A 12,272-nucleotide genomic window follows, 5' to 3' on the forward strand; every position below is an offset into this window, starting at 1 on the left:
ATATATATATAAATATATATTTTTCATATTCCTCTGCTCACAACGTTGAGGTGACTTTTAGAGAAGAGGAAGTCAATAAAGATGCTCACACTGTAAGCACACACTTTGCAATTGCATCTTTTAAAATGAAAATGCACAATAAGCTCACAGAGAACACTGAGAAAGAACCATAAGAAGGAAATGAAGAGGTGTGGTGGGGAATAATAGAAGACTTACTTATAAAGTGCAGATCTGTTATGGACAGGGATCATCTGGTCAATGAAGTATCCAGGGTAAAGCACCGAAATCCCAACGAGCCTCTGGACAATGAGCTGAGGTTGAAACAGATACTGGCATTCTTCAGAGAGACCCTAGAAACAAAACACAGCAGCAGACGGCATGTTAGCGGTTAACTCAGCAATATTTCTTAAACGCTGGTAAGGAGGACATTAGATATAATTCAGACTGGCTGATCAATCCTAATGGACTTTGTGTCAGCCTGCTGGATTAATATGGCTCTGTCCTCCCTCCGCCTGCCACACAGCGTAATATGCAGCCAGTAGTTCACTCATGTTGTTCTGAACCATTAATGCTCGATGTGCATTACTCTGTGAGATGAGCTGAGCACACAGAATGACTCCGAGCCAGGAGGCCGTGCATTGTTTCCACACATAATCATTTGTTTTAAAAAAGAGAAAGGGGTTCTTTTTGCGGCAGATTCAAAAGGACAGGTGTCCATGCCAAATGAGGCCCTTCATTCCTGTCAGACGATCAGTGACCCTGCCTACTCGAGCCACAATTACTGTGGCATGTCATTAGTCCGGGAGCTGCCGAGGTGACCTTTTGATTTATTACAGCCTGTCAGTTGGACCAGCAAATGTGTCTTGTAGAGCAAGTTGTGTTTTAATTAAGGCTCAACCAGTATGGAGTTTTTAAGGCCAATGTTTTTACAGTATAAGTGAAGACATCTTATGATGGCTTTAAATGTGACTCTTTCCAATGCCAAAAATAGATATAGGCATTCATTTATGTTCTGCAGAATTTCAGCCTTGGCAGAAAGCCTCTAAAAGTCCATCTAGCCCATATAGCACTTAAACTCTCCTAATTGCATTACTTTAGCTCTTTCAGCCAGAGCGACCCTATGAGACTATGCAATTTGAGGAAAAACTCTGGGGTATACACTGAGCTTTCACTTTATTAGGTACACCTGAACAATCTAATGCAATCCTCCGCAATAGTGCTGCAATAAATGCAACATTTGAAAGCTTATGTAGAGCTTTATTGAACTCTATGGTCACTTTTCAGTCAGTTGGTGGTGTACATCACAGTACATTGAGTTTCTTATATGAATTACATTACATTACATTACATGTCACTTGTTAGACGCTTTTATCCAAAGCGACTTACATACTCAATACTGAGGACAATCCCCACAGGAGCAATTTGGGGTGAAGTGTCTTGCCCCGGGACACAACGACATGCTGACTGCAGTGGGGTTTGAACCTGTCACCCCTTGATCCGAACACCAACGCACTGCACCACACGCCTCCCTCCCTGCATAAATACTTCCATTTACACACTATACTGTAATGAGACGGAAAGGATTACTTCTCAATATAATTATAAGGCTGTTACTGGAAGGATTTGTGGCGGTAATAATACTTCAAATGGAAAAAGACCATATCATCTTAGAAACCTTAGTGTATTTGATATATGCTCATTTATAAGACAGGTGGAAACTTTAATTAGTGATTATGTGCCAAAATGATACATAATGCCACTTTTAAACACTGCTTGGCAATATGTTCACACTGGGAGTGAGCCTCATTGTTCTGACTGTTGCAAGCGCTGACTGGCAAATATCCAGCATTTAATAAAAAGCTAATAAATCATATAATAGCTTGATTTTAACGATCATCATAACATGGTAAGTCTGTTTGAGTAAAGGGTAAGTAAGAGAAAAGAAACCCCTACAGAATTGTGATTGATTGTGTTGAGAGTTATTGTTTTTAAAGTATTCCCACAACCCTTGCTTTTAATGGTATGTTACTAAAGCATCACCATAACCCAGATACAAGATCAAATGGTTGCTTTTAAGGTAAAAATAAACCAATATATTCAACAATTTGTTACAAAAGAGAGGTATACAGGTCAATGATTTTCAGAGAGACTTGCCTGAATAAAATACTATGATCATATACAGAGGATCTTGCCTCTCAAACAATGGACATCTCGGAAGGTCCCATAAGAACATATACATAATGCATTTGACAGGAAAGGCTATTTATCACTGCTTCTTTGTTCCTGGTTGCTAAATCCTTACCCTGTGTGTTCAGTATTTTTACTGAGATTCTTATAAATGCACAGTGCATTGCCTCCTGTTCCGCTTCCACCCGTGTTTCCTTTCTGATCTGATAACATCACAGAATGGTTCTGAAATATTGCTTCAGATGGCAGAATGTGTAATTTCCATCTATACAGTGTGTCAGTGGATTTCAGCCACAGCTTCTATTCTCAGAGCCCCCAAAGCAAACCAATGCCTTTGTACATGCAATGTTGATTTCAACTTTTGATGATATTTCTGCTTGTTGTGCATTCCTGGTGAACGTTTGCCCGCCAATGGAAGCCACAAAGGGAGCACAACTGAATACCATGCCAATGACAGATAAATTGCCTTTAAAGTGAATCAGCAGGACTTTTTATGTGGCCAAATGGGAGAACATGATGAGATGAAGAAAACACTCTTCTGCTTTTTTAAAGCTCGGAAGCACTATCAGGAATACTAATCCCAACCAACACTTACATCATATTTATTCATGTTAAATTATTTTCATGGAGGGGAGATAAGTAACCATGAAGAACATTTTCGATAACGATGTCATTCAAACCATCTTAAATAACACTTTCACATGAATAAGCTTATCTTTAACCAGTCTCTTTTAGCGATTCATGTATAACTATAGTATAAAGTGACTCATTTGCTGCCCTGAACAGCTGATTCTGGTTGCGATGTATTAAAGGTGGGGTATGTAATTTATTTCAGAAACACTTTTTGTTATATTCGATGGAATCCTCTTAACATCCCGATAGCAATGAATACATTAAATGCTTTGACAAAAAAATCCATAAAAAAATGTCATCAGTGGAAGCCGTAGTACTGTAAAAAGCACGACCAATCATCCGAGTCGGCCCGGCTAAAGTAACTGGTTGGCCTACCTGCCTGTCAGCCTTCCATCTGTGCACAGACTTATCTCGTGCCCTCATTGGTCATGTGCGCGTTCGTGTGTGTTGGAGGAGGGGCTCTGTGAGGAAGTGGCAGATTTTTTCCGGTTGTGTATTTTCAAATTCTAGCGCACTCGAGCTGGTTTCTCCAAAATTACCTACCCCACCTTTAAGGCTGTATATGGAGTATAGGCATGGCAATGTTGGTCTGTTAGTTCAATATTCAGTACAACTTCTGTGATCCCCTTTTCCTCTGAGGTTGATATTTGAGGTTGACAGCAGCTTTTTGATGGATTGCCATGAAATTAGGTATTAGGTAAATTAGCCATTCATGATGCCTAAAGGATACATCCTACTGACTGGCATCCGGAGACTTTTAACTAGTGCCACTATAAGCTGGTCACTTATGCAGTGAAATATATAAAATATAAGATATAATGGCTTTAACCTTGTACCTCACATATTACTTTTCCACTGAAAAAAAACGTAAATACATATTTGTGATATTGAGTATTGACAACAACACTTCGATGGTTCAGACTTTTATGTAATAACTTAAACAGCATCAGGTCATACTCTATACAATACTTGCCTTTCAGTACCAAAAGCTAACAACACCCGTAACAGCCACATAGTGATAAGAGAAAAACTACCAAATAACAGCTTGATATCACACCGAACTTTGACAGCTAACAATACACCTGCATCTTAGCATTGGCATTAGCATATTAGCACTTAGCTCAAAAGCATCACTGTGCCAATGTACAGTATAGTATCACAGAGCTGTTGCATGTTGAAGGATGAAAGGTGGATATCGTAAGTTGTAAAAGCAACTATATGGTTCAGAAACACAAAAGTGACCAATGTTAGCATCATCTCAGGGTTTCATATTCAAACCTGAACCTACAATGTTGATTTGTGTGAAATGTTCAGGCTCACCTTGACAGAGATCTTGCCTTCGTCCTTGGGTAAATGTGCGGCTAGGAACCAGTCTCCAGGGAGCGGGCTGGTCACGTTGAATGCTCCGGTTGTACGGTTTGGAAGAGTCCAGGTAAGAGTCACAGCAAAGGATCCTGGGACGACTGTATCCCGAGGGAAGCTGGTGTGCAGGGGGTTTATTACTGGAGGAGCGCCAGACCTGAAGTACCTATTAAACACAAAGGCAAAATATAATCCTTGTTAGGCCTTATGCTTTCACAAATTACAGAGGCATCTGCCAATAAGTCATTCATATATAAGAACAGATGATGGCATGAGCACAGATGGCATCTTCTATTTGAAAAATGCAAAATTCAAATCCAAAACATTAATTCGCACATCCACGTCAATCACAACACCACAGGCGCAGAGAAGATCACCTGAGATGCCAGCTCTCATGACAAACAATATATTATGACCAATATCATGCAAATTGAAAGGCGTGTGAAAAGTGAAATGCAGTTTTAACAGCAGTTCCCTGCATACGTCGAGGCTGACAGTAATAGCTGACACTGTTTGAGTTGAAGCAGCTGCTGGACCCTTTCCCCAAAGGTAGAATGCATAATATTCTTGTTGATATATATATATATATATATATGTATACCCTAGAGAAGGAGCAGACGGAACTCCCTCAGTATCCAACCTTTACAAAAGAGCAACTAAAGAAAAAGCTGAGCACAAGCGACTCCATTCCATAAAAGATAAGTTGTGATCCTCGTCTTACACAGTCACGTTGCGGTTGGGGCAGCTGTCTCCAAACGTGCCCCCTTGCTCCTTGAAAGTGATGAGGTTCCATACGGCCATCATGGTGTCGTCAGGCACATTGAAGTGGAACAGCTCCACACTGGCAAAGGAGTTGAAAGCATTCAGCTTACGAGGCGTTCGGGTGAAGTATTCAGTCACAAAAAGGCAATCTGTGGGAAACAGAGGAAGGACGCTTTGAATATGTGTGAGGATGAATGTATGGAACACATGATATAGCCTCATTAAGAGAGGCCTTCTTTGATCAACAAGAGTCTACCGCCATTCTTACTGCTTTAAGGCTTCACTTAGGTACAGCAATGTTTTGAGTTCAATATAGCGTGCTATCATATATACAATGCTTACATGCTATGGTTAAGCACCAACTTATTGTTCAGGCTAACATCTGCACATGTACACTGCACAGTTCAGATGTGGCTGATGATGAGACACAAAACAAAGAAGTGGATGATTAGAAATGTAGATAATCTGGTAGATATTATTCACATAGTAATTAAAAACATTGACCCACAGGCGGCGCTACCCACAGAGTAATGCGATCAGAAGTCATCCTCTGGGGATCATTTGTTTCTTCACAAAATCCAATAGCAACCGCCCCGTAGTTGCCAACTGATTTCAGTCTGAGCCAAAGGGCTGGACCTCGCCTCCCCTGATGTAAGACTTTTTCTTTTAAAAGATTGAATCTCACGTACAAACATTTTCTATTTTTCTCAGCACTATCATTCTTGTAAACAGAAGAGAGGCAGACGCAGTCTATCCGTCTTAAGTCCTTTACGACAAGCATCTCCTTGAACCCGACACACTGCAGAGAGCTAGATCAGACTTTAACTCCTGCTAAAGCAGTGGAGGGAGATGTATGCAGGCTCACTCGCGTCCTGCATAATGTCAAATCCTTGGATTACATGCAGGGAAGGCTCTGCATATAAAAGCAGCGGAACATGTGACAGCTGTAATCTGCCATTACCTACATGAGCCATCGAGCTACACCCAGCGGGTGGGCAGAATCTGGGGGGGAATGAAGTGTGAGTCAGTTAATTGCTATAACTATATAGTCTTCTATATAAGATTCAGTAGAACATGAGGACGAGTGGATATGAAGGAACACGGCAATATTTCACAGAACAATGAGAGGTTTGTTTTTCCACTTGAGACACAGTCCCTTTGTGTTCATGCATATCAAGCCTTTCTACCATCTGTACTTGGAATACCTGTGGCGGTGTCTGTTTAGTTTCCTTTTGGGGATAATTTATCTCACCTGCAATTTGTACAAGTATACTTAAAGCTCAGAAAACTGAATGCAATGAAAAGCCTGTGCCTCTAAAACAGCATGAGCCCAATTTGTTTAAGAGTTGCAACGACACAGTAAGCGAGCACACAGAACTAATGCTGTCATTTGCAGCTGCATGGTTTGCTTCTGCTTCTGCTTTTACCTTGATGATGAGACGGAGTAAAAAAGCAAGCCTCAGTGGTGTCAAACTCGAATACACAGTGGGCCAACATTATAACATCGGTACTCGTCGAGGGCCGGACTGTTTCAATGTTTATTGCGAAACTTATTGAAATGAACGTATTGCACATATTAAACCTGGAACTAACAAAGCTTAAATGATTGCCTATAAAAACAACATTAAACATTAAATAATCAGTTTTATTCATTTCGTATGGCTCTATCTTTGTTTGGGCTCGGGTCTGAGCTGAGGAAACCCTCAGGATGGAGTGAAGGTGTGCGTGCAATATACCGGAGGGCCAGATCTAATAGTAATTCGAAATTATCCTGCGGGCCGAAATTAAATCCACCACGGGCCTGATTTGGCCCCCGGACCTTGAGTTTGACACATGTGATCTATAGTGTCGAGGAGCTTGTGGAAGCATATACAGGAAAAGGTTTTCTTGAATGTGCAGTGTGTTCTAAAGCGTGTTAGGAAACAGAGAAACCTGTCTCCGCTACGCTCCTCTCCCCAGCACTATTACCAGTCCTCAAAGCCCTCACCTAAGGATGCAACCTTGAATACTAAAGAAGCAGAACAAGGAGGCAGAAACTCAAAAGAATGAAGCAATCTTGCTGTCAAGAGCAAAGGCTTAATCCCATACAAAGCTCTCAGCCTTAATTTTCACTCTCATCCCTCTGTTTCTCTGCGCTATATATGTGAGCCTGCTTTGCATTTGGGTTCTTCTTTGCAATTTCATTACAATGATGTCTGTGAGTGAGGCTGAGGAGAAACTGCTTCCATGTCACACATTCAAGTGCTTTAACTCAAAAGGTGGAGGGTGGCCCCAACGCTGCTGAAGTCACTCTGCAGTAAGCCTCCTGGACGTTCTGCTTGTCTGACTAGAAAGAGACAGACCTCTTGTTCCAGCTACAGATCACAGCTAACACCACTGCAGCTTAATATCACACTGTAACCGGTTCATTACCTGTTGGAGAGGAACAAGTCAGTGGACATCTGGATATTGTCAAGCTGCATTATTTAAAAATAGCCATTAGACAACGATGGATTGCGCATCCCTACATACATTGAATCTTTGAATTGAATCTTTGAACAATCCCCATTATAACATGAAACATAAGGTATTATACACTCTAAATGAGGGGTTGCCAAAGCTGTGGTTAAGGACCCCCAAAAGAGGTTGAGCTATTATTAAGGGGAGAAGGACCAAAACCGATCCAATTCCTGCTACATGTACACTTTTAAAATGGTTCCTTTCTTGTAGTCTTACTTCTTCACATTTAGGAAATTATTCAAGTGATTCTTTGTAGGAAAATTGCCCCTCAGTTGAACTGCTCACAAGTCAGAGACATTTGAGTAGCTATATTACTGAAGGCATCTCTTTGTATTAAACATGGTCTAAACTGCTATGTCTTGGTATGAGGTAATGCCTGCCTGTACCAAAATGTTGCTTTTTTAAACAAATGTACGTAAGCGTTGACAGTGTGCAGCAGATCATTTTTTTCTTATTCAAGTAAACCTTTCTGAAAATGTGCAAGTTGGAATCACTCAATTGACAATTGAACACTTCAATTGTGAAATGTTCTTGTGACAAATGAAATACATGACTGTAACTGACATGCCAAGTTATTATAAATAGAACAAACAAACCTGCATCTATTTATAAACCGGCTCTATGTGAAAAACAAAGATTAGTCAAAGGAAATGTCTCAGTTTCAGCAGCCGCACACTGTGCCTGCTCTCAGGGTGAACATATTCAAACATTTTAGTTTGCCAGCTGAATAAAGACATTTGAAGATAAAGACAGCAGAGTGCTTACAGGCATTCTGAATTCAGTCCTCTCAGTAATCTTCAATGAGCACCTCCCAGCCACTGTTTTACCCTGTTAGAGGCTTAATACAAGCATAATCCGGCTTGTTGTCATCTCAACCAGAGATTTATCCCTGAATGCTAAGCAGGATGGTCTTTAAACTTCATCTTTTTGGAAAGGCGTAGGTAAATGCTGCTTCTTAAAACATCTCTTCACTTGGCAGGATTTTGAAGATTTTTTCTTATACATAAAGAAACAAAATCAAAATCTGGCAATTAATTGTATCCCCTTTGTCAAACACACAAACCTAACTGAATAGACGACTTCCTGCTGATCATTAATGAGCATTACATTCTGGATTTAAGACTCAATCTTAAAATATCACGCTGACCCCTCTTACTGTAATACAAAGAAAAAGAGGGTAAAGGGGGGAACATTCTTCTAACTGACTTCAACCAAGTCTCAGCATTTAACAACACGGATGGAGAGAAACTGCAACAAGTCTGTCAGGGGACTGCAACATCCTCAGACAGACCTTTAAGGTCTTCTTTGACCGCAGCAGCACAGCGTGTGCAAAAGGAATGGATTCATTGTTGTCTCACAATGAGCTCTGAGCTTTTTGTTTCATGCCTCTGTCTTGAAGCAGCAAATAAACTGGGTGTATGGACCCCAAAAACACAAGAACCAAACACTCCTTATTGGTGTTTTCGTGAGATTGATCTCTTTTAAAGGAAAACAACTTAGACATTTTAACGCATCTTGTACATTTTTCAAGTCATGTTTTATGATAAAAAGGAGCAGAAATCAAAGGGATTTGAGAGATGTTACTTAAATATTGCCATATTATTAAAGGAAATCCTCTCATTTAGATTTAGACTAAATTGAACCAGAAAATAACAAGGTTACTTATTGTCTTATAAATCCAGCAATATTTTTCCATTTTGCCAACGACACGTTTATTAACTTGTCTCTAACAAAGCACAACACCGACAAACAAATGTCAAAGGCACCAACAATGAACGCGTCCAGCACAATGTATGTTCTTGTGGCCACATACATCCCTCAGTAACATATCGTACAACATATTGGAGCATCTGTCAATGTGTTGCGTGCCATAATTAGCAGCAGCTTCTATGCGTCACATAAGTGAAGCATGTCTTTATTAAACACGGTTTTAACTGTTGACCGAGAATAGAATCCGCAGCTGTGGATGTTTAGTAGACTACAATCAAAGGACACACTGGACCCGATGCTGCTGCTGCTCTCCGAGGTTTTCAGCACCCCGACAAAAGGAACAGCTCCCCGCGAATCAAAGCAGCACACACTGAATGGAGAGCACTCACCTCCAAGAGCGCACAGATAGTAAACAAGCAAGAGGAGCCTCGGAGGGCTACATCCTGAGCCCAGGCGCTCCAGCTGCCACATCGTTAAAAGCAAAAAATGTAGTGGAGGGCTCCAGCCCGGATGCAGTTCTCAGTCGCTTTGCTGGTCTACATATTTTACGGATTTTTTGCCAACGACCAGCTGTTTGTGCATGACGTAATTGAGACGACGACTGGACAGCGCCTCCCCTTTGGCTTTGATTTGACAACCTCAATATGTCGACTTATCTCATTGGACCTCCGGCCCTGTCAGTCTGGGCACGCTGCAGACGTGCATTGCACCACAAGGCTCGTCACTCCGGCGTCCGGGCCACCACACAGCACCGAGCCGGGAGAGGCTGCAGCTGCCCTGGCGGCTGCTGCCTCTTTACCCGGGAACCGGGACACACAGTTGGGGGGAGCATCCAAGCATCTGACCTGATCTGATCCAGTTCAGCCACCTGAACTCAGAAACACCTGTGTCATAAGCAATGTTTTATCTTTTAGACATTTGCAGCCTTTTCTGCATTGCAGGTACAACATGGCAATAAAACAGCTACTTGTAGGTTTACAAGAATCACATTTTTTTTCATGCAAACCCCCTTTGTTCTCTTTTACATCTTAAAACGTATTGTTAACTTGAAATTTCCTAATCTTATGGGAATTACATATAGACATTAATGAATATATAATAATTGTGAAATATATCGTTGAAACACGTGTTTATTGTAAATATTCAACTCCAGTTAATAACAAAGAGAAGGATAATGTTTATTCAGGTTTTAATAAGGTAAAATTAAATATCAATCAATCAATGTTTATTTATATAGCCCAATATCACAAATGTTACCTTTGTCTCAGTGGTCTTCACAGTGTGTACAGAATATCAGTATGACAATACGACACCCTCTGTCCTTAGACCCTCACATCGTTCCAGAGAAAACCCACAGTTTAAAGGGAAACATGGGAGAAACCTCAGGGAGAGCAACAGAGGAGGGATCCCTCTCCCAGGACGGACAGACGTGCAATAGATACCGTGTGTAAATCGAAGAGATAATACATACAAATGTATTATTACATACACATTTTGTTAGTTTTGCAATTAGTTTTACAACACGCAGCAGTGGTGTATCTTTTATACAATGAAGGTTAACTAAATTACTGAACCAATAATGACATTAAGTTGCACTGGACTTGAATGAAGATGGTATCAAAATAATTGCATTTTTGTTATTGTGTTATTCTATTTGAAAAACAAGGCGTAGCTTTTTTTTCATTAATACACAAATTATTCTCCTGGACATTTATATATTCTAATTCAGCAGTCGAATAGGCTACAGACTTATTTGGGTGGGGGGGAACAAAGATTTGTACCAATGTCTGCATCAATAATCCATGGCCCAGACTGACTCGAAATCTCAGTCATGTTTATGTTTAGGCTGTGGTGTGACGTCAACATGAGTCATGACGGTCCAAGCAGATCTGACAAGAGCGAATGAGCTCCAGAAACAAGTCGGGCGCAATTTATTTGACACAAATGAATCATTAAGCAGAGTTTTACCCTGCATTAAGAACACATGTCTAGGAGGTTGAGAATGATAAGTAGGTTCAAATTCACTTTGTGACAATTACTTTTTGCTAACCTTAAACTAACCCAACTCCCTCAACATGATTTTAGGATGAAAAACATATTTTGTTGCACCATTTCAACCAGTTATTGATTCCTATATTATTAGTCCAACTAAAAACCAACAGAATACTATAGTACATTTCAGAGACCAACTAAGAAGACATTTAGTTCAATCTTAGGAAACATGCAAGATGTGTTGTGTACTTACTTGTCTTTTTGCTGAAGATATGGAACAATGTGGCAAGAACAATTGACAAAACACTCTTTGTTGTGAGCGCTGTGTGTAGCTCGTTGGTAGCTGGTATTTGGTCGGCAACAAAGTTCACTAGATACCACGACCTACGCGTAGCAACCAATCGTGTATGACTGACCTTGTCAAAGTGCTAAACACAGCTGCACTGTGTGTCAATGAAGCAGTCTGGTGTGTCCATCAGCTGTAGACATGTATCCCTATAATGCAGTCACATTTTGAAGACGGACAGCACTGATACGACGCAAAACTACAATTCATTTCTTAGTTAAAAATGCTTGCAGTCTTGTTCCAAGGTTTGACATGTTTTCCTTTTGAACCTGGAATTTATGGTTTTTGGTCCCAAGACTTTCAAGTTTCGGACAAACTGGCTGCACATAGCTGTTAATGAGGTCATCTGTCTGTGTACAGATGATGCAAGGAATGTTGTAATCTTCTAGTATGCAAAGTGGTGCAACAACTCAAAGCCACTGTTCTCATCATAAAATGGAAAGACAGCCATTCTTCTCCTAAAAAAGACCTGCCAGCCACCTAGTGAGACATAATCACGGCAAAGCAGTCACTGTCATAGAGAAAGGCTTGGTCAAAAACCAAAATCCTAAATCTTAACAAACCACCGAGATTGATTAACCTTCTACATTTCTGTGGTCCTTGAAAACATGAACACTTCCAATCATTAGACCTCAAAACCTCTGGAAAGTGTTTCTTGCTTACATAAAAGGTGAAGCTTTTAAAATGTCTTCATACAGTTTGGTAATGATCCCACTAGTGGTGGAAGAGCATGAAGCATAATCAGCCAAGAGCTGGTGGTGAGAGGTGGTGGAGGATGTCT

General features: G+C 40.6%; 1 protein-coding gene across 1 annotated transcript in view; it reads right to left on the reverse strand.

Annotated features, from left to right (window-relative positions):
• The window catches only part of tmem8b (transmembrane protein 8B), a 52,141-nt gene extending 42,438 nt beyond the window's left edge, over positions 1 to 9,703 (reverse strand). Inside the window, exons 1-4 of the mRNA XM_034090371.1 lie at positions 9,543 to 9,703; positions 4,904 to 5,093; positions 4,141 to 4,348; positions 217 to 350 (exon numbers count right to left, since the gene is read on the reverse strand). Of these exons, the coding sequence (XP_033946262.1) occupies positions 217 to 350; positions 4,141 to 4,348; positions 4,904 to 5,093; positions 9,543 to 9,624 (614 nt within the window). The 5' untranslated portion in view covers positions 9,625 to 9,703. The remainder of the gene's footprint in view (positions 1 to 216; positions 351 to 4,140; positions 4,349 to 4,903; positions 5,094 to 9,542) is intronic.
• Between the last annotated feature and the right edge of the window lie 2,569 nt (positions 9,704 to 12,272).

The sequence above is a fragment of the Pseudochaenichthys georgianus genome, chromosome 9 (genome assembly GCF_902827115.2).
Source record: "Pseudochaenichthys georgianus chromosome 9, fPseGeo1.2, whole genome shotgun sequence".
NCBI lineage: Eukaryota > Metazoa > Chordata > Actinopteri > Perciformes > Channichthyidae > Pseudochaenichthys > Pseudochaenichthys georgianus.